General features: G+C 36.7%; 1 protein-coding gene across 4 annotated transcripts in view; it reads right to left on the reverse strand.

The window, feature by feature from the left end:
- Positions 1 to 239: 239 nt before the first annotated feature.
- Positions 240 to 23,624, reverse strand: part of LOC111016887 (Tetratricopeptide repeat (TPR)-like superfamily protein) — a 45,889-nt gene continuing 22,504 nt past the window's right edge. For 3 of the 4 annotated variants that reach the window (XM_022292441.2, XM_088127462.1, XM_088127460.1), the window contains 9 exons: positions 22,367 to 22,436; positions 12,512 to 12,574; positions 11,337 to 11,408; positions 11,101 to 11,199; positions 9,313 to 9,387; positions 6,657 to 6,764; positions 5,408 to 5,524; positions 4,452 to 4,508; positions 240 to 512 (listed from right to left, as the gene is read on the reverse strand). In XM_022292441.2, coding sequence (XP_022148133.2) covers positions 456 to 512; positions 4,452 to 4,508; positions 5,408 to 5,524; positions 6,657 to 6,764; positions 9,313 to 9,387; positions 11,101 to 11,199; positions 11,337 to 11,408; positions 12,512 to 12,574; positions 22,367 to 22,436 — 718 coding nt within the window. In that variant the 3' untranslated portion in view covers positions 240 to 455. The remainder of the gene's footprint in view (positions 513 to 4,451; positions 4,509 to 5,407; positions 5,525 to 6,656; positions 6,765 to 9,312; positions 9,388 to 11,100; positions 11,200 to 11,336; positions 11,409 to 12,511; positions 12,575 to 22,366; positions 22,437 to 23,624) is intronic. The other variant, XM_088127461.1, reaches the window with a different exon arrangement.

A 23,624-nucleotide genomic window follows, 5' to 3' on the forward strand; every position in this document is an offset into this window, starting at 1 on the left:
CCTTGATCTAGTCTCATTTAAAATTGTGGCATCATCCAAAAGGTATATCCAAATGAGGATGTTCATTATCTTTTGCTGTTGAATATAAGTTTTAAAGTTTGGATCTGGGTAGAAATTCAATTCATAAATTTTCTCAACAATGACGATGGGTTTACATTAATCATGCATAAAGGCAGGGGTCAAATTTAGACAGAAGTTGGGTAGATAGGCCGTAGTGATATTTCTTCAGGAGCTCACCGTTTTCAAATTTGAACTACTGGTATTAAATATACAGATAGACATATGAATACTTACAAACTTGCATGTTTCATTACAAGTTATACTTGTGTGTATTAAATACTTTGTCTCCTCTAGGCTCCAATTTAGGATTCAGCTTTTCACAACATATATCTTATTTGAACCAAACTTCTGGTGAGCGTTGTGTATATAACTAAATGGAAAATAGAATGTCGATGTCATCTAGCATACCGGTCTACAAGCATCTTGGCATTCTCTGGAGCAAAGAATCGAGCCTGCACAGTGCACATAGCCATTATTAAGATTCCCTTCACAATTCAAATTCATGACTGGGCATGCGCCTTACACTCCAAACAATATCTTTATCGTAAAATTAATGTACCTAATTTAATGGAGACTACAACAATATCTTAATCCTAGTTCATTTTATACCCTTTCACCATCTACAACTTTGCTTGATGTTACTATAGTGAATGAGATCACTTCTATTGCTTATTTCAGGATCTTACGACAGAGATGACCATTGGTAGACGGCGAGAATCTAGAGGTCTCTACACGTTTGATTCACAAATGCCTACAACCATATATGTACTTAGATTGTCCTCAGTCTATCTCAATGTTGAAGTGTTTTCCCATCAATTTCACAATCTGTCTTCTATTTAGATTGTGAGTCATGTCAATTTGCTAATTTTCATCATCTAAGTTTGTATCCTAGAGTCAATAAACCAACTCGTCCTCTATTTGAGTTAGTTCATGATGTTTGGGGTCCTTGTCCTATTGAGTCCAAAAGTGAGTTTTAGTATTTTGTTATTGTTGTCAATAATTTTTCTAGCATAACTTGGTTATATTTAATAAAAGCTCGTTATGAGCTGCTTTCTCATTTTCGTAACTTTCATGTTGAAATTGAAACTCAATTTGGTGTTTCTCTTGAAGGTCTAATGCTAAAGAATATTTCTCTAATGTTCTTCGTTCTAGTTTAGGTGAACATGATAGTCTTTAAGATTCTCTTGTGTTGATACTCCATCTCGAAAATGAGTAGTAGAATGAAAAGAAATAGACATCTCCTTGAAAAATGAAGGACCTTAATGTTTCAAATGCATGCTTACAAAATATTTTTGGGCCGGTGCTGTTGTGACAGCTTGTTTCTTAATTAATTGCACGTCTTCATTGGTTCTTAAGGGTGAGATATCTTATCATACTTTATGTCCAACACAACATCTGTTTTCTATTAAACCTAAATCTTTTGGTTGTACTTGTTTCATTTAAGATGTTCGCCCCCAACTCACAAAATTGGACCCCTAAGTTATTGAAATGTATTTTTCTTGGTTATTCTCGAGTTCAAAAGAGGTACTGGTGTTATTGTCCTAATCTCAATAGATATCTCGTATCACCTGACGTTATGTTCTTTGAGGATACTTCTTTCTTTTCATCATTTTTTAGAATAATGAGAGGAAGCGTCCAATGATGATTTTCTTGTCTATTTAATTGTATCTTCTTGTAAGGAAGTGCCCTCTAGTGATATATCTCCACCTATGCCTAATCCTCCTCACCCACCTATTACTCAAATTTATTCTTGACAGCGACCTCCTTCGGTCACATGCCCTATACCAATAACTTCTTCGTCATTGGATCCAGTAATGAGCAATGATTCCTATTGCTCTTTACAAAGGTAAACGCCATTGCACTTATCATGTTTCCTCTTTTGTTCCATATAAACATTTGTCCTCTCTTACTTCTTCGTTCATTGCATCCCTTGAGTCTTTATCTAGTTGTGAAGCTTTGTCACACTCTGGTTGGCGTGCTGCAATGATAGAGAAGATGATTGCCTTAGATGACAATGGTACTTGGGAATTAGTTTCGCTTCCTGCATGAAAAAAGCATATCGATTGTATATGGGTGTTTCTCGTTAAAGTTAATCCTCATGGATCAGTTGCCCAATTGAAAGCTCGTCTTATTGCTAAAAGCTATGTGTAGACTTATGGAGTTGACTCTTCTGATACTTTTTTTTTTCCAGTTGCTAAATTGGCTTCTGTCAAGTTATTCATCTTGTTGGCATCCATCTATCATTGTCCTAGCATCAGCTTGATAATAAAAATGTCTTTCTGATGCACGGGTAATGATAAATCGATCCCACTGAAATGAAAAGTTTGGTTTCTCATAAAAAAAAAAAGCCTTTCTACACGATGATCTTTAAGAAGTGTATACAAAGCAACCACCAGATTTTGTTGCTCAAAGGGAGAATGGAAACATTTTTTGAATAACTGAGAGTCGGGGCATTGCTCTCCTATACCCAGGGGCACCTGCGCTCACCCCAAGGCTCAGACCGAGGAGATATGAAGAGTTCTTAGTAGGGGTGTTCAAGGAACCCGACAACCCGACGAACCCAACCCAACCCGGGTTGGGTTGGGTTGAATCTAACATTGGGTTGGGTTGGGTTGGAAAAATCCCAACCCGACCGGGTTGGGTCGGGTCTCTGGTTGACCCTTGAAAATCCCGGGTCAACCCCGACCCGGCCCGAGATTATATATATATATTTTTAATATATATGTATTACTAATAATCTAATATTACATGTATATAATAAATTAATAATTATTAATTAAAAACTTATTTTTTTAGATTCAATCTCATCCATCCATTTCATTAAATCTCAACCATTGATTTTAGGGTTTCAATTCCTTCCTCTCCATTTTGAATCTTTGATTCTCTCTTCTTTAACATTTTCAATTTCATCTTCCTCTCCTCCATCTCTCTCAACAAGCTTGGTTCCCATTTTTTCACTTTTCTAGATTCAATCTTGCCGCCACCGCCGCCGCCTTGCTCCCGTCTTGACCTCTCGCCGTTGCCGTCACCGCCGCCGCTCCAATCTCCACCTCTTGCCGTCGCCGCTGCCGCTTTGGTATACTCTCTCTCTCAACGCCTTATTCAACTAACAACAAAACCTCTTGAACTATTAAAATCTCATCTCGGTTTTTGGTCCAAAAAAACTTCAATAATCACCCAAGGCCTCCTAAATAAAAGGGACAACATAAGCCATTGATAATTTCTACACTATTAGCAAAGTTCTCTGTTTTCAGTCCATGTTATTAACAAAACAAAAGTAAATTAATTAATCAATTAAAAAAAAGAAGAAGAACCCGACAACCCAACCCGAATTTATTGGGTTGGGTTGGGTTGGCCATCGTTTTCAACCCGTCGGTTCCCACAAATTCCCAACCCGAAAATTCGGGTTGGTCCCAAAAACAGCCCCCACCCGACCCAACCCAACCCGTGAACACCCCTAGTTCTTGGTATTAAGCTCACCAGAAGGTTCAAACTTGAGACCTATAAGATAGTATAACCAAGAGATCCTAAATCCTCTGCCAACCGGACTGCCTCAAATGAAAAATTATGTTGCCTTAGTAAATCTTTGTATGGATTCAAGGAAAGTCCATGCGTGTGGTTTGGAAAATTCAGTCAAGTAATTGAAAACTTTAGAATTCATTCCATATTTTATTAAGACTGGTGTCATCTTACTAGCTCTGTAAGTTGATGATAAAATTATTACTGGTAATGATATATCAAACATCTTATCTCTCTAGACTTTTCTTCATAGTCAATTCCATACAAAAGATTTGGGAATGTTGAAATACTTCTTGAAAATTGAGGTAATAAGAAGCAAGAAAAGAAATCTTTTATCACGGAGAAAATATGTATGTGACTGTTAATTGAGACATGAAAGTTAGGTAAAAACCACATAATAGACAAGCCTAATTTACAGCTTACAAAAGAAGGAAAATTGTTGGAAGATCCTATAAGGCATAGGAGGTTAGGAAAGCTAAACTACCTTATAGTGACTGGAATAAACATAGCTTATCTAGTGAGTATTGTGAGTCAATATAAAATGGAGCAAACTAGCTGGGCAAAATTAACATGCATACTCCAACTTGAGGAGGAGTATTATAGAGCTTATATCATTATATTTCGTATTATTGTAATCATCTTAGTTATGTGTTTCTTATCATCCTTTTATATTCTTACTTTATGAACTTTGTTCACTTGTCAATATATATCATTTAGTGAATGGAATTGAGTGAATGAGATTCTCCCGAACCTTTAGTCTTTACACTATGCAAGAATTTGGTATCTGATGAATATTATGATGTCTGGTTAAAAAAAGCACGACACATAAATGTGCCTAATTATGTGTGGGCATAATCACTCTTTATACTCACTTGGATGAACATCCTCTCAGCATCTCCAGCTCTACCATTTTCCTTCAGAATAATTCCCTGTTGAAGCATCATCAAAGAAAGCTCATTATACCTCTTTGTTGTAAATTCATAATACAAGATATGCCACCTGATGTGTATTTAAAGGAGAGCGGGTTAAAATACAAACCATATGGTGGGTGCACCATCAAGATTAAATGTTGGGAAATATACAACACCTACCAACAAAATTACAAGGGGATACAAGAGATTTTGATGTGGAAGTTATATTAATTTGTTAATAATTCCCTGTTGAATCATTATCAAAGAAAGCTAATTTTTTTTAACAAGATATGAACTTTTAATTGATATATGAAAAAAAACAAAAAATTGTTCAAAGATACAAAATCCCAAAGGAGCGAGAGAGCAATCAAATACCAAGCTTCAAAGAAAGCATACTTACCTTTCTTCCATTCCTACCCCTTCATATACCTCAACATTTTTGTTGACACCAATTCATCAAAGAAAACACATTATACCTCTAAAATCACTAATTAACAAATTAATAAAACTAATTGACGCAAAATTAACAACTTAACTAATATTAACTAAACTAACATAGCCCAATACATTATTCATCCCACAACACTCTCTAAAAACAAGTATTCGAATTCTCCTTGCATGCAATCAATGATACTTCATTGCCATACTGCATCAATGTCTCTCTAAAGCAAAAATTGATTCAACTTCCCATTTGCTACATGCAAACATGACCTGTTTCCCACCACCCTTCTCCACCCTTAAAATTTCTCATGTAATGTAAATGAAACAGATAATGATTTTAACAAGCAACAAAGCAGTAACATCGCAACATTGTTTCTTCTCCATTTATTTGTTCATATGGTGCCCGGTAGTCACAAAAATAAACATATCCCCCCTTCCCATGAAATTGTAAAACCAAGAGACGTGGATGAGAAGACCTTAGCTAAGTAACCACGGAAGTCATCAGGGTGGTTGGTGATAAGTTTATCATAAACAGATATAGCATCACCAAGATGTCCCCAGTCTGAGTATGATTTTCCAAGTAGTAACTCAACCTGCAAAAGATTTTATGCCAAATGAAAGACATAATTCTATATAGAAAAAGATGGCAGGTGGAGGCAGGGGCTTTTAGGATCAAGATGAAAATATATGAATGTAGATCTTCAAATGAGAACACAAATGAAAAGAACATGTAATCAGAGAAGAGCCATAAGAAAAGGAATGTTGATAAATTAAAATGTTATTATTATTTTTTATTTTTTATTTTATTTTTCTCTCTCTCTGAAGAGGACTTCTCAATAATTTTTCATTTCATTGATATTGTGAAAAGTTACGAAGTAACAATTAGCTTTACAACATTCTACCACCTCCACCGTATCCCTAGAAACCTCACTAAACAACCTATAATTTTTTTCCAACAAAATATTTCACATTAAGGCTTTAACATCATTGATCCACAACTTTCTTGTCTTTCTGATGTAGTTAAGTTGTTAGTTTTCGGCCCATTAGTTTAGTTTAGAATCTTCTTTACTTTGTTTTATAGTTACCACAAGGTAACTTAGTTTACTGTGTAGTTAAAAGCCCAGCATCTCCTATAAATAGCTGCTGGTTTCATTAATAAAGGGATCATTATCATTCCTTCAAGAAACCTTCCTTCTTGTGTACATCACTTTCCTTTGGGAAAAGTACCACATAATAATTGTCTCACATTCTCCTTTGTTGCTAAATTCCACATTTTTGCCAAATATAATTAGTTTTTATGGAAAGTTCAGGCACCAAAGTAAAATATTTGAATGTATAAGAACCAAATCAAATAAATGGGTGAGAGTTTAGGCCTTAGGGACTAGAATAGGATTTAAACCTAAGTACAATTAATTTTCAAACATCTTCCTAAATTAGTACGACACTTAGCTTTTGACTTCTTTCTAACATGAAGTAATTTTTGGGCTGTCTTATCTTGTTCTTGATTGACCTTTATAAATGCTTATTAATGTGCATGGACTTGTAAGGTTAATTTAGTTTTGGAGTATTGAGCAGTTTAGTCAGGTTGGAAACTTTGTTTTTTCTGTCTCTATACTACTGCTCTCTCTTCCCTTTCCCTCCTACATCAGATTACGTTCCTTTTGTTTTTTCCTCTGTGTGTGCGTGGGATTAGAATGGTGTGACCGAGACTAAATAGCAACTCACTTGAATAGGATCTATCAATAATTTTGTTTCCATCATGTTGCCTTCGTCCATACTTCCTGATTTTATGCTTTTAAGACGTTCACGGGAGTCCAAAAGGAATTGAACAGCCTGCAGTGAGAGGAAGCATGTGTAACCACTAAACCATCAACGGAATTAAACACAAGCATGAATGCAAACATCTTTATATCCTTAAGATGTAGAAGGCTCAATATGTCAATGACCGCCAAGAGCCAACACAATCAAACTATTACAACCACCCAGCAATTGATTTGAAAAAGAACTATACTAGCATCAATTAGATCAGTCTAATTTTGGTTACTCATTATAAAGAAATTATGAAAAAGAGCACCCAAAGGAGTGCAATAATAATTCCACAAAGTAAACAGATGAGAGAGTACTACTAAGACAAGTAGATCAAGCAAAATGCATGCTGAGAAGGGGTGATATTCTTTCATTTATGTCAAGTTGCATCATGTGGGGGAATAAATCTGTTTTATGAATAACTGAAACAACAAAAGCCAAAATAATCAGAACTAGAGCACTTCCACACATGCTAGTGATGAAACAAAAGTTTACAACAACCACGCAACAAACTTCCTATACAGAAAAAAGGTTAAAACTAGAAGGAGGCAACCAAGTTTATGGATCACTTTAAGAGGTTTAAGGCAAGGTCTCTTTCACATTTCTTATTCCTTCTAATTGGAGGTGTTTTGAGTAGTATAACTGAAAAAATAATGTCAGGAGGAGTAATAGAAGGCTCTTTAGTTGGGAACAACAAGGTCCATGTTTTCCACTTGAAATTCGTAGATGACATCTTGTTTCTTTTGCAAGGAGGACAATCTATTTGATGAAAACTTGTTCAATGCAATTAGAACTTTTGAAATTATTTCAGGATTGAGGGTGAGTGATGATCAGCAGCTAGTGGTGTCAATATTATCAATGAAGATTTGGATAGTATGGCTTTGCATTGGGATGTTCGTAACAGGAGGAGTCCTAAAAAGACAGTTTTTCGGGAACTTATAAAGAAAAGGTGGGTAAGAAACTGGACAAATGGAAGAATTTGAATTTATAAAGATGAGAAAGACAAACTCTATGTAATTCAGTTGTTTCTAGCCTTCCTTTATATCACGTCATCATTCCTTCAAAAAAAAAAAAGTCTTAGTAGGCTGGAAAACAACTTATTTATTTAATTTTAGGAAATGGGGAAGAAAGGTTAAGAAACTTAGTAGGCTGGAAAACAATATCCAAGTTTCCAAAGTGTGGAGAATTGTGCGTTGGTATTTGAGAGGAAAAATTGAAGCCCTTTTAGCAAAGTGGTGTTGGAGATATCCGAAGTAATCAAATGAACCATCTCATAAGGTGGTGTCTAGTATTTATGGGTGGGTAATTTTAATACTTAACAAAAAAGAAACAAAGGGAAAATTGTAGGACTTCTTGGTGGTGCATCTCGAAGTTGTGGGCCTTCTAGATAAGTTTTCAGTGACTAAAATTGGGGATAGAAGGAAGAGCCATTTCTGGGAAGAATCTTGGTTAGGAAATCAGCCTCTTGAATTCCAATTTCCAGAATTGTTTGCGGCAGTTTGAAAAAAATTATTTGTTTTGAGACTTGAGGCTTAGATACTCGATCTTAGAGAATAATGGCAAGAAATCTGAAGGAAGATAAAACTCGATGAGCTTAGAAGTTTTTGGGACTATGGAAAGCTATATTTCTTACCTCGACAATTCACTAAAAGGTTTAGAAGGAAGATTGTTTTGGATGAATAAACCAAACCCAAAAGATTAAGCTGATAGGTTGGGTAAATTTAATTCATATATGGATATCTCAACATTCCCCTTTTCACTTGTGGGCCCAACAAGTGGAAATCATTATAAATGGGAAGGAAACAACAATGTAGGGGTTAGAAGAACCTCCCGCTCTGAAATTTAATTCATATATGGATATCTCAACATTCCCCTTTTCACTTGTGGGCCCAACAAGTGGAAATCATTATAAATGGGAAGGAATCAACAACGTAGGGGTTAGAAGAAAACCCCCACTCTGATACCATATTAAGGATGAATAAACCACCACTCAACCCAAAAACTTAACAAATCCATATATGGATATCTCAACCAAGATCCTTGTGGTAGTTCTTTTATTTGTGGCAAATGGCTGTTTGGGAATCATAAAGATCAAGAAAAAGTTAACATTTTATTATGGCTGAGACAGCTGGGTGTCTTAAATACAGTGGATAGGTTACAAAAGAAGTGTCCATATAGATGTTTAATCCTTCAATCAGTCACAAATTTTCAGAATATTTAATGTTTCTTGGGTATTTGGTAATGGGTCGGATGATAACATCCTTAGGCTATTTTGTGGAATGAAGCTTAAAACTTAAGCCAAGCTTTTGTGAATAAATGCTATAAAAGCTGTTATTTAAGTAACTTGGAATAAAAGGAATCAAATTACCTGTGGAGGCAAATCATTAGATTGAGGTGAAAGGGTGGATATAGCCAAAAGTCAAGCTTCTTTGCGGTCTATCAAGTTCTTTTTCTAATTAATCTTATAATGTAACTTCTTCTAGATTTAAATTCTTTATTCTTTTCTTTTTTGGCGTTCTTGTAATGTTTTAGTTTTTCATATTGCAAACCTGTAATTTCTAATACCTTAACTAACCTCATCTGGTTTCTTAGCAGCAAGATATGCATTGGTAAGACCACGCAGAACCTCAAAATTGACATCTTTGGATACCTGTTCCAAAATCAAAGCACATTCAAGGAAAGAATTAACAATAATGGCATGGGTATTACCAGGTGTGATAAAACAATTTCGTTATCAACACCTTGGATTCTTTAACAATTCATTACAAATTGTCTGCATTTTCCAAGTTAACATGTTTGCTTTATCAGTCCACCTCACAAATGAACAACATTTTTAAGCAATCACAAATCAAAAATCAGATTTTTATTTAAATTTTTTTTTTTTGAACGAATATGGGATGGAGATTCAAACCTATACGACCTTTTAAAGGAGTTAGAGATGCCTTAACCATTCAGTTATGCTTAAGTTACCTTGTAAAGGTTTCTAATTAATTAAATAAATATAAAAATTTAGATATTATTCCTATATTAATCTTTGAAAGGTTATTATTTTTTTCATTCAAGATAGTAATATTGTGGTTCCTTAAGGTAAGAGCCACCTGCAGAATAACATGTTTGGAGCGCATCAAACGTATTTTATGGGCTCTTGTATATCATGTACTTTTCATTAAGTCACAATCTTAATGTAATTATCAGTTGCTTATCGAGATATATATTGTTAAACATGATCAAACCACCAATGAATCCAAACACTTAAGCTGATAGGTTAGAGTAGATTTAAATCATTTATTGAATATCTAATATATATATAAGTAGGAGAAATCTCTTTTTTATACCATATAAAAGATTAAACTTTACATAATTTTCATTTGAACTATTCTTTTGGAATATATCAGAGAATAAGTTAATAAATTTGAGAGGATCATAAATATATTAGTAGGAAAGATATTTCTTTTTTATATTCTATTAAGGATCAAACTTTACATAATTTTCATTTTAACTATTTCTTTGAATATAGAAAAGAGTATGTTAATAAATTTAAGAATATTTTTTTTTTCTGAGAACCAGGAGTCGGAGCTTTGCTCCCCCCTATAAATGTAAATTATTTTGGTATTAAGTTCACTAGAAGGTTCGAGCTTGAGACATCTAAACCGATATGATTAAGAGACCCCAAACCTTTGCAAATTGGGCTGCCTCTTGGGGGCACAAATTTAAGAAGACTATTATGATATTATTATTTAAAAATATTAAAAAATTTCTTTTAGTTTTATAAACATTTCTCTAAAATTTCTTAACCAATAATCTCCATGAATATTGCTATTCCCCATTATTGTTCTCAAAGATATACTAGTTAGATTAATACTTATGCCTTAGGCAGAAAAAGAATGCAAGTAAAAAAAAAGTGGTAGATGTTTACTACATTCTACATAGAACATAGATTAGAAAGTTTAAGTGGCCATAGACAAATTACTGCTGCCTCTGGTCATGCCCACAGTCATTTTTCCACGGTCAAACTTCCATACTATTCTATTACTTCATTAGAGAGCAAAGGAAAAGGGATCATGGATTTCAGGAAACGTAGAAGACAAGTATCCTGTAGTATCTTTTAGAAAGCATGCCTGACATGCAGGACAAAAACAATTGGAGGAAACAGATTTACTTAGTTTCAAAGCTAGTTGTTATCTGATATTAAAGGTGAGGTACGACAACAACAGACATACAAATGGAATTTTGACATATTTTAGAAATATTATTTAATGGTGCGCATAAGGATAAAGAAAATATAGAAATTTATTTACTGAAGGAAGTTAGCTTGAGAGGTAGTATTGCTAAATCCTGTTCCTGTTTGTGAGAGAAGACTGACCATTGTGGCGCTCTTGTATGCCGCAATACTCCCATCATAATCTTTAAGTTTATATTTTACTTCTCCAAGCAAGTGGAAAATGTCAGAATCACCCAACTCCTACAAAAAAAAAAAATAATAATAATAAACGATCATTTCAAGCTTCTAATAAAAGCACAAGCTGAAGACCAATCCTATCACCCAAAAGTAGCATCAATTAAAAAATTCACATATTCCAAATCCAAAATAGAAGGAACCTTCCCAAAGTCTTCAAGTAAAGAGGCTGCTCGAGCATATTCACCTAATTCAGCTAAGGTAACAGCCGCACCCTGCAATGCACTCCTAATATATGTTCAGAATTTCATAGGAACCTAATTGAAGCTGAGATATATTGAAAGATAAAAAGATAAAAGAACTACAATAATCCCTAAGTAATTTGAGGTACTTAGACCCTCCTTTGAGACCACTCAAACCTAAACAACACTAAAAATTGCCTCCCTCAAGCTTTTCTCACTCACTCTATTATAAAAAAAAAAAAAAAAAAAACTCCTAACAACTTCCCTAACTAATTACTAATATACCCTTAATACCATAATAATATTCATAATTCTATCCTAACAGCATTCCTATCAGAACCCCAAGTGTAGAATATTCACATTGTCTCCATCGCTCACACATTGAATATGAAGTACATTATTTCACTCAAGTAATCTTTCGGGCTTTATAGAAAAACTTGAAAACTGGTAACCATCTCAAGTAATTTTAATCAGAAATAGAGTTTTGATTTCCAATAAGAATATAGCATGCAGTAGGCAGTCCAAAAGACTGGACAACCTCTAAACTAAGAGTAAAAGTATTAAGAAAAAAAGTTTCATATAAACTATGAATGATAAAGTCAAATCTAAAGCGTTAAACATGATTAAATCACTAATGAACCTAAAAACTTAAGCTTAACACTCTCCTCACGTATGGTTTTGAAAATTTGCACAAGATCCAACAAGTAGAAATGAATCTAGATAGGGAGAATGTTAAGACAGGGGTTCAAACATAGAACCTCCTATTCTGATATCATCTTAAACAAGATTAAACCAACAATGAACCCAAAAGCTTAAACTTAACATAAAGGTTTGCATTCCTACACTATATATATCTTTTACTCAAGTCCAAGAAATGTTTTGGTTCAAAATATATTTCTTAGAAGGTGGTGCCCTATTCCTTCCTCTTTGTGTAGTAGACCTTTTGCACCCAGTTGGACAGTGGGATGCAAGCTGGTTCCTTAGAGGATCTACGAATTTGGAGTGACTCTATCTATCTAAGCTGTAAAAATCCACCCACAATGAATTTGCCTTACTGCCTGACTGGAGAAACTCAATTGTAGTATGGAAATCAAATTAACTATCAGAAGCTTGAAAGCAGAGGAAACATTACTCACTTTCAGAGCAGTTGGATCTTTTGGGTTGCTACGAAGTGTATCCTCATATTCTTTGAGCATATTCTGCCACATTCAGAGTAAAGGTGTTAATGATCTCTCATTAAATTGTCGTTATATATTGTCATTAAAGAGCACATAACATCTTTGAATACCAAACCCTAAACCTGAAGAAAATCCGAAAGTACATTTTAATTTATTAGTTAATATTGTCGAACTTATCTTCAAGTGTCCTTCAACCTAAATTTCCATAATTAGAAACAGAAAACAAATAAAAAGTGACAGTCCTCTATTTGCAATGAGCCAAGCTTGCTCGAGGGTTATTTTGAATTGACAACTTCCGTTTTGTGTGACTATATATTGATAAACTAAGATTATGGTATTAAATGATTTCCGCTCAAAAATTTTAATCGATTTTAGATTTGACTCTAAACATAAAACTAGAGGCACCTGAGTGTCAAAATGCCTTCAACTTTAAATACAAGTTAAGGCATCCTTATTTTCCTTGGATACCACAGAAGTTTTTTTATTTTTATTATTTTTTTCCATAATTTTAATTTTGAGGTTTTTACTCTTCAAAATGCTTTTCTATTAAAAGCTTATATAATAAATAAAGTTACAAATTTTGTTGCTGAAGTTTGTTAGTTGGGTATATTTAGTCCAACTTAAAAAATTTCAAATAACATCCATAAACTTTCTATTATAATTTTAAGAAGTCTCATCTAATGAAATAATTACTTAAATATCAATGTGATTGTACTAATGAACAATGATTTGGTATGACATGGCTATATGGTAGCAAAAGTGATTCAAGACTAACAGGGGCTGTAAACATGGAAGGTGAAGATTGAGAATGTAACGTGGGGAATCAAAAGTCCCGGAACCAAATGAATGAGTTTGGAATGAAATAATATGGTGGTCGGCAATCATATACTTGTCTTTGGAAGATTTAATATATATAATGATCGGGAATAAAATGTGTTTGGGATGATGGAATGGATTTAAGAAGCTTGAGAATTTGGAAGTGTTTGGGATGATGGAATGGATTTAAGAAGCTTGAGAATTTGGAAGTGTTTGGATTTGTGGTAAGATTTGTTAAAATGGAATTTCAATATTGTTTTAAGCACTAATTAATTCTATTCGTTTGTTTTAAGTTCAAAGGAGTGGAGGTGGAATTTGAACCTTTGACCTTTAGAATAATGCTTTAAGTTGATATTAAATGTTAATTTTTTAACATGTCCATTTTCACATTTGATTGATAGTATTTAATAAATGTATAATAATTCATTAACTATTTAAAAACAATATTAAAATGTAAGATATATTCATCAAAATAAATTGTAATATAAAGTGGTATAAAACAATTAAGTGAAACAACTTAATTAATTTAAAAGATGAATCTTTCACCAATGAGAGAGGAAGAGAGAGTTTTTTCAAAGAAAAAAAAAAAAAGATCAGGTTGAGTCGAAGGAACATGAAGGGAGAATTTAGTTTGGCATCCTCATACCAAATGGTGGATAGGCTCATAAACCTATTATCATGGCCTAAATCATTCCAATATCATACCCCCACGGCACCTTAAAGATTTCAAACCTAGGTCAGAATACCATTTCAAAAAAGTACACCACCCATTTTTCTTTAAACATCATGGACTGTAGAGACATGTTAAACTTCAGCTGAATTCTCCATGCAAGGAAACAATGCATTAAAATCGTTTGGACAAATTGCATTGATGTAACTGATATAGCTTTCTTTAGTTTATTGGTTGTTAGTCAGTTAGTTATTGTGGTTAGGTTGGTTGGTTAGATCCTATTCGGTTAGTAAAGCTCATGCCAAGCCTTATGCCTATAAATAAGAGGCTGTTCTCATTTGTAAGATTGAGATTTGAGTAATAAAGTCCTTTCTCTCCATTTGGTTGACACCATGCACAAACCATCCCTAAAGTATGGTAGTTGTTACAATTGCACCTCTAAACTTTTAATTGTAAAAAAATTTCAAAATTAAACCCTCAAACTTTTATAAATGAAAAAAATTAGACCCCTGTAGTAAAAGTTAAATCCTTAAAAATTTATAAGTGAGAAAATTTCACCCCTTAAATTCTCAATGGTAAAGATTAAACTCTCAGTTAAAAATAAAAAATAAAAAATAGATGTATTTGAAAATTTCATACAAAAACTTCTCTTTGTTCGGCTCCATTGATGTTGCCGGAGAACTCCATTCATCTCTCGACCTGCTGTTCGTAATGGAAAGAAGACGATGTATAGTGGCGGCCATGGTTAGATCCTGGTTTGGTCCATGGTAGCTCAAAAGGAAGCAGGAATTACACCCCATTACTGAAGACCATGTAACTAAACTAATTTGGGGATAAAGAAAAGAGAAAAACAATTGAAGATCTGGTCTCAAATTTCTACCTTCAAGAGCCAAGAAAAGAAGCAAGGAAGTGAAAAGAAGAAGATGCACGTACAAATTCTCACTTCCAATGAAGAATTTGAGAATCAGGATCATACAAGAATATTTCTAAACTAAAAACAGGCCTTTAGAGATCGAAAAGGGACTTCTAATAATTTGATTTCAAAACTAGTTCATGCCACTGAGTCTGAACTTAGCTGCAAGCTCAATCGCGAGCAATTGGGAGAAACCCAAAATTGAAATGCATATAAATCTAAAGATTTAATAACAGACTACAAGAATTCAACCCCTGTATTTGTGTTACGAACTTGGGAAGATTGTGTGTTTTATTAGGGCAAAATTGGATATGGAGAGAAGAACATAGTGTGGATTATTGGGATAGAGAGAATTTTTCCGACAAAATTTTTCGATAACGAGTTACTCACCATGTGAACTTCCAGAGTGAATTTTCCCATTTGACATCAATGAAGCCGAACGTTTTCAGCTGGATGAGTATAAAAGAAGGTTTAAATTTAAATGGTGCAATTTTCATTAAGAGTTATTTTTTCATTTACAAAAATTAAAGGTTCCATTTTTGCAATTGAAAATTTAGGGGTGCAGTTGTAACCACTATCATCGCTTTGTACAATTTATCCAAATCGTTTTTATTTCCAAAACACTCCTTGGTATTGGAGAATTTATCCAATCGCCAGCCAAATTCTTCGTGCAAGGGAAGACTGAAAGTTGTCCATTAACTGCTACTTCTAAATGCTCAGCAAGCAGTCCAATTGTATTAAGTCTGCTTCGGAAAGCTCGACACCAGAATAAATGACTTTTTCAGGTACCATAAAATTAATTCCATCACCACCAGCATTAACATCTTTTCTCTCACCCTTTTGTTTTCTTCGGCTGTAGACAAACTAGAAGCCTTCATTAAAATTCTCCTCAGAAATTGTTTTCTTTTTTGATAATCAGAACTGAATTTTGGAACACTCAACTTCTTTTTATTTCAAAAAACAAGCAACATTTAATGAATCAACAACCTTCTCTGAAAATGAGTGCTCCCCATGCACAACCACCGAGTTAACTTCCTTTTTCCGACCAACCATATGGTCCTTATCATGCATGGCAGGCACCTCATGCATGCCTACCTAATTAATTAGTTGCTCTCCATGCAAAGCATCAGAATTAATTTGAATTTTGGGCAACACAAATGAAATATCATCACCACCAACAACCTCCTTAGTTATTGCCGAATTGAAAACCGACGGCAATCGCTTAACTTCTTGAACCACTCCAACTTTTTACCAGTCATGGAGGGATGATCAGGAGACCGTTCACCTTTATTTACTTCCATAGCTCGCAAATAATCCAATGGATTACTAAACCAATCAAAATCCATGATGTTCAAAATTTCAACTCTAGATGAAGCACAATCAAATCAAGGAGAAATTTGAACAACCACATTTCCGAGAACTGATTCATGAACGACCACATTAGCTGGAACGGAACCACACTGATTCTTTGTTAGACCTCCCATAGTAAATACTTATGGCAGGAAAGGGAAGGATAAGAAAGGGAATTAACTATGTTACGGAAAGGAGAGAGAAAGTAGTGACCTATCATTGTGAATAAATAGTGAGAAGGCTGAAGTAGTGAGGGGCGAGAATTTCGTGCTAAGAGTATAGCAGAAAAGTAGGAGAGATTCCCCACCCTCTCGAATAGGTGGGTCGGCTCTGTAATTGCCCTTGGGCCTTTTGTTTCTCATTAGAACAGTACTCTTGGTGAGGGATACCTCACAACTTGGTATCAGAGAATCACGATACTGGGAGGACGATGACTATGAAGGAACTAGAAATACGTTGCGAGGCTGCGGAGAAGGAAATTGCGGACGTAAAGGTGGAAATCACGTCGCTACATCGCAAGCTTGATGAACAACAGAAGTTAAGCGAGAGTATCCATGTAATGCTGAAGGCATTCACGACGGAGATTATAGGAGGAAATTCACAATCGTCTTCCTCGATCACCGGTGAATTATCAGTCCAGAAGGGGAAGGGGCTGGAACCAGAGGAAACTGTGACTGGTCAGGCGGACCAGTTTCACGATCGCAATCGCTTTAAAAAGGTAGAAATGCCGATCTTCGCCAGGTTGGACCTGGAATCGTGGCTTTTTTAGGGCGGAGCGATATTTCGAAATTCAGAAACTGATGGATGCTGAAAAAGTGATCGTACCAGTAATTACCTTCGATGGAATCGCCTTAGCGTGGTACATGTATATTGAGAATCGAGTTCGATTCAAGGATTGGAACGACCTCAAATCGCGATTGCAGATCAGGTTTCGTTTGTCGAAAGAAGGACGACAATGTGCTCAACTTCTTTCCATCAAACAAGAAGGTACGTTCACTGGATATCGATAGAAATTTGAAGCTCTGGTCGCTGCTCTCCCTCAACTGACGGATGAAGTATTGGAGAGTGCCTTCCTTAATGGTTTAGATCCGGTGGTTCGGGCTGAGGTCTTGGCTTTAGAGCCCGATGGGTTGGACCAGATGATTCGAAAAGCCCAATTAATAGATGATGTGAGTACGGTGGTCCAAGAGGCTGGAAATACCGCCGTCCCAGGAACACAGAATGCAAGCTACTCCACGAATAAGCTTTCTACGACTAAGGGACCTGAGGTAATTCCAACTTGAACTGTCACTATTACTAGTAAACCTACTTTCCCTGAGCAGGCGATTAAGAAGGAGACGCCATACAAAAAATTAACAGAGGCGGAGTATCAAAAATGGCGGGAAAAGGGCTTATGCTTCCGTTGCGAGGAGAAATTCACGGTTGGCCATCGATGTAAAAATCGGGAGTTGCGAGTGATTGTAGTCCACGACGACGAGTTGTTAGAAATGGAAGAGGAAATAGCAGAGACGACGTAGGGTAGTACTCCGATAGAGGCAAATGGAATGGCGAAATGCCAACTCAACACGATTGTGGGATTCTCGACGCCAGGGACTATTAAAGTTCGAGGTACCATACAGGGTCGAGACGTGATCGTTCTGATCGATTGTGGGGCTACCCACAATTTCATCTCCCTATCCTTGGCGGAGGAATTAAAATTGCCGATGACAGAAACAATCCATTACGAGGTGATTATGGGATCGGGAAATGCTGTTAAGGGCAAAGGAATTTGTAAAGGTATAGTTCTTTCCTTACCAGAACTCACCATTAAGGAAGATTTCCTCCCCCATTTTGGGAACCCTTGATGTTGTGCTAGGGATGCAATGGTTACAGCTGATGGGAAAGATGGATGCCGATTGGCCAGCTTTGTCCCTAAGTTTCTATCAAGGGGGAAGGAAGGTAACTATCAAAGGGGATCCAACCTTGGCCCGGATAGAGGTATCCTTAAAACGCTTGACAAAAAAATGGGCACCACAAGACCAAGGGTTCTTGGTGGAGCTGAGAACTTTGAACGCGACTAATCTGGGAGATCCACCGTATAATGGCACGGTTCATCCCAAAATCCAAGAGCTATTAGAGGAGTACTCTGATTTGTTTCAGGATCCCATGGAACTACCACCACACCGGGCAATTGATCACCGAGTTCCTTTAAAGGAGAGCCAACCACCGGTGAATGTGCGGCCATATAGATACCCTCATGTTTAGAAGGCAGAAATTGAGAGACTCATCAGTGACATGCTCGACGCAGGGGTGATACGGCCAAGTGTGAGTCCTTTCTCAAGTCCGGTAATCCTAGTAAAGAAGAAGAACGGAAGCTGGAGGTTCTGTGTGGATTATCGAGCACTAAACAATGTAACCATTTCGGACAAGTTTCCTATACCAGTCGTGGAGGAATTGCTTGATGAGCTACATGGATCAACCATCTATTCGAAAATAGACTTGAAATCAGGGTATCACCAGATTAGGATGGCTGCAGATGATGTACATAAGACTGCTTTCCGCACTCATGATGGGCACTATGAGTTCTTGGTCATGCCGTTTGGGCTGACTAATGCCCCATCTACTTTTCAATCGTTGATGAATGATGTTTTCAGGCCATTACTTCGCCGTTTCGTCCTGGTCTTTTTCGACGATATCCTAGTTTACAGTCCAGATTTGACAACACACTTCAATCATTTGGGTGTAGTTTTCAACACTCTAAGGGAACATTCTTTACTCGCAAACTTTACAAAGTGTCACTTCGCAGAGACTCGCATTGAGTACCTAGGATATTGGGTGTCTGCCGGTGGGGTTGAGGCCAATCCATCCAAGGTACAAGCAGTGTTGCAATGGCCAACTCCGTCCACACTGAAAGAGCTTCGCGGGTTCCTTGGGTTGACTTGATATTATTGAAAGTTTGTCGCGAACTATGGGGCCATTGCAGCTCTGTTGACTAAGCTCCTAAAGAAGGATGCGTTTCTGTGGTCTGAGCAGGCAACAAATGCCTTTGAGCAGTTGGAGAACGCTATGGTTACCTTACCGGTCTTGGCCTTACCAGACTTTCGCATCCCCTTTGTTATTGAGACTGATGCTTTAGGTTTGGGATTGGGGGCCGTACTTATGCAGAATCAAAGACCAGTGGCTTACTTCAGTCACACCCTTTCTTTACAAAACCAGGAAAAATCCATTTATGAAAGGGAATTAATGGCGGTGGTTTTAGCTGTCCAACGATGGCGACCTTATTTGCTTGGGCAACGGTTTATTGTTAGAACCGATCAACAAGCACTCAAATATTTGCTAGAACAATGAATTGTGCCACCAGAATATCAGAAGTGGATATCCAAGCTATTAGGCTATGACTTCGAGATCCAGTATAAACCGGGTCTAGAAAACAAGGCCGCCGACGCCTTGTCTCGTATGCCACCTACCGCACAATTGGCCTCTCTTTCAGCGCCCACAGTCATTGACATCGACACAATAAAGGCGGAGGTAGCAGCTGATGCACGCTTTTCCCAGATCATCGCGGCACTATCCCTCGATCCAGATAGCGTACCTAAGTTCCAGCTGCAGCAGGGTGTACTACGCTACAAGGATAGATTGGTAATCTCTAAAACCTCCACGCTCATACCTGCTATCCTTCACATGTTTCATGATTCAGTGTTAGGGGGTCATTCTGGTTTCTTATGCCCTTACAAACACATGACTGGGGAGTTATATTGGCCAGGGATGAAAAACGATTTTAAAAAATATGTCGAAGAATGTGTAACATGTCAGCGGAACAAAACTGAATCCCTATCCCCTGCGGGTCTGCTTCAACCGCTGCCTTTACCAGACCAGATTTGGGAGGATTTGTCCATGGATTTCGTAGAAGGATTTCCCAAATCTCTTGGTCATGATATGGTTTTTGTAGTGGTCGATCGGATGAGCAAGTACGATCACTTCATCCCTCTGTGTCATCCTTTTACTGCAAAAACAGTGGCCACAGTTTTTATTAGAGAAGTCGTGCGTCTTCATGGATCCCTCGATCTATTGTGTCGGATAGGGATAAAATCTTAATCAGCCACTTCTGGACGGAATTATTCCAGCTCCAGGGTACTAAGCTCAAGCGCAGTACGGCATACCACCCGCAAACAGATGGCCAGACCGAAATTGTCAACCGCTGTTTAGAGTCCTACTTACGGTGCTTCTGTAGTGAACGACCGAAACAATGGGGGCAATGGCTATCTTTGGCTGAGTATTGGTATAATACTACCTACCATAACTCCCTCCGTGCCACTCCTTTTCAGGCAGTCTATGGTCGAAACCCACCCCCATCGCTCCTCTATGGCAGTCAACGGACGGCGAACGCCACGTTAGACCAGCAGTTGGCTGAGCAGGATACTGCTTTGGAGCGTCTCAAAACGCATTTAAGGTTGGCCCAAGAGCGCATGAAGAAGCAAGCCGATAAGCACCGACGGGATGTAGAATTTGAAGAAGGTGATTATGTTTTCCTCAAGGTTCGACCCTACAGGCAAACAACTGTGGCTGCTCGACGGAATGAGAAGTTGAAAGCTAAGTTTTTTGGGCCCTATCTAATTCTCCAACGGGTAGGAAGGGTTGCTTATCGCCTGGAATTGCCACCGGACGCTCGCCTCCATCCGGTCTTCCATGTGTCCCAGTTGAAGAAAGCTAGGGGCAACTGGTCTGCTTCTTTTCAGTTACCACCTCAGCTAACGGAGGAATTTGAATGGCTTCTTGAACCCGAAGATATCTTTGCGACACGCACTAATGATGACACTGGCATACCGGAGGTCCTTGTCAACTGGAAAGGTCTCCCCGAAGAAGATGCAACCTGGGAACCCATCCCAGATCAGTCCCAACAATTTCCTCTTTTTCACCTTGAGGATAAGGTGCCTGTTGATACGGGGGTGATGTTAGACCTCCCATAGTAAATATTTATAGCAGGAAAGGGAAGGGTAAGAAAGGGAATTAACTATGTAACGGAAAGGAGAGAGAAAGTAGTGACCTATCATTGTGAATAAATAGTGAGAAGGCTGAAGTAGTGAGGGGCCGAGAATTTCGTGCTAAGAGTATAGCAGAAAAGTAGGAGAGATTCCCCACCCTCTCGAATAGGTGGGTCGGCTCTGTAATTGGCCTTTTGTTTCTCAATAGAACAGTACTCTTGGTGAGGGATACCTCACATTCTTCTTCACCTCAATGGAAGCCTCAAAGCAATTCAACAAGTTGATGGTTTCTGTTTCCGAAGAAATTTATCTTTCCAGAACCCAAAAAATTAAAAAAAATTCACGTCTTGTAGAGTGATCCAAAATTTTAAAGGGTTCAAAATAACTTATTCCACCTTAAGCACTCGCAAAAAACCACAATATGAAGTTATCAAATGCAGTATTCTTCGAAGAACAATTTCATAGAAAATTCTTGTGTCATTCTTAAACAGATCTACAAGCATACTACAATTCTTGATATAAAACCTAAAAAATTATTCAAAATGAAAAAAAGTCACCAAATATAAGAAATTTATGTTTCGGGTTTGTCAAAAACAACATTTATAATTATTATAGTATTATAGCTTCCACCACACCTATCTCGAAAACATCTTTAGACCAGCAATAAACAATATTTTTTTTAGTAAAAACATCCTAAAGTATTGATCAAGTTGATTGAGGGTGTTTAATGTTTTTCTTGGGTGCTTTGATGAGCTGATTTTCGTTTCTATTAGGGGAGTTTTTTTTTCATATTTTGTTTATACCTTTCTATCAGTAAAGGTGCACCACCCTGAGAATATCCAGTCCCAGTGTACGTCATAAAATCTATGGTATTATGGTACTACACAAACCTCTTTCAGCATGACATTACTGAACCCAAAAATGATATCTCTACTATTTCCTAATACCCTTCGGTGGCACTATCAAAAAGTCATCTGAAGAGGACATTACAGTGAACGTGTACACTAAAAAACAAAAGAGAAGAAAAGAATAACATATTTTAGGCACTTCCAAGAATGTTTTGTATAATGATAAGAGACACAAGGCATTTCCAAGGATGTTACCTGAAGATTACTTTTCTCTTCTCCAGATAGTTTGTTAGTTACCACCATAGAATCCTCAACAGGACTGATACTGAAAATGTTAGGGCAAAAAAATTCCAGACTTTTATCTAGCAGTCAGTAATGCAATGAGGAAAATTTCCAAAACAAGAAAATTGATTGCAGCTAGCTTCTGTGACTCGCACGAAAGGCTTCATTGAATGAAATATATACCTTCCACAAAAGAGAATACAAAACATCCCATCACATTCCCAAATTCAGGAAACCCAGCTATAAAACAATACAGCCAAAGCCTTGGAGATATCAAGTTTATGAACAAAATTATTTATAAGTTTTCGTTTAAAACAATGAATATTGAGCTCACTTTACATCAATGAAACAACTTGTTTTAGAATATTCCAAGAGTTAGGAACCAAGTACATGCCCGGGTTGTGATTAATAAATATTGTCTTCTTATCTCGGTCAGCTTGTCTCTAGGTTGCAGTGGGGACCATACCAAGTACATGCCTGTCTCTGGGCTCCAGCGAGGACTATCGCCTATCTCTTATCTCAGTCTGCCTTTAGGGGGGAAATCTTCTTCTCTTTCTTTTTGGGATCTGGTCATGGAGAAGGCTAGGAGCAAGCTTGCTAAATGGAGAAGCTTATATCCAAAGGAGGTAGACTCACGTTGGTAAATTCGGTCCTCACAAGCGATTATTGTTGGATTTCTTTTATATTTATCGTAAATTATTCGTTGTCCATATTAATGAGTTAATTTTTTTCCTTATTTATATTTGGTCTTATATCCTAGTATGTGATTCAATAGATAGAAGAAATATAATAATTTTATTTCTTCCTAAAATTCTAGTTGGTATCAAAGTGGAAAAACCCTAGTTTTTAGAAACTCTATCAACCACAGAGGCTGCTCTTGAACAGAACACCCTACTTCCAATAGGTGTATTTGCGTTTGCAAAAGATAATAAAGAAACTAGTTTGATGTAAATGGGTGTTACCACAAAATGTAATGTTGATGGTAATGTTGAAAGATACAAGGCTAGATTAGTAGCTAAAGGTTTTACCCAAATCTATGAATTGATTATCAAGTGACGTTTACTCCTGTTGCTAAAATTAACTCCATCAAAATTTTATTGAATTATGCAGTTCGGGCCTTACTTTGGTTGATTTTGAGAGAACGCAACAGCAGACTTTTTGAAGGAAAAAAGTCCTTTCAAGATTCTTTTTGTCATAGTGTACAACACAATGCCTCTTGGTGGGCTACAAA

Source organism: Momordica charantia, assembly GCF_013281855.1.
Source record: "Momordica charantia cultivar OHB3-1 chromosome 8 unlocalized genomic scaffold, Mcharantia_2.0 BLBB01000008.1, whole genome shotgun sequence".
Lineage (NCBI taxonomy): Eukaryota > Viridiplantae > Streptophyta > Magnoliopsida > Cucurbitales > Cucurbitaceae > Momordica > Momordica charantia.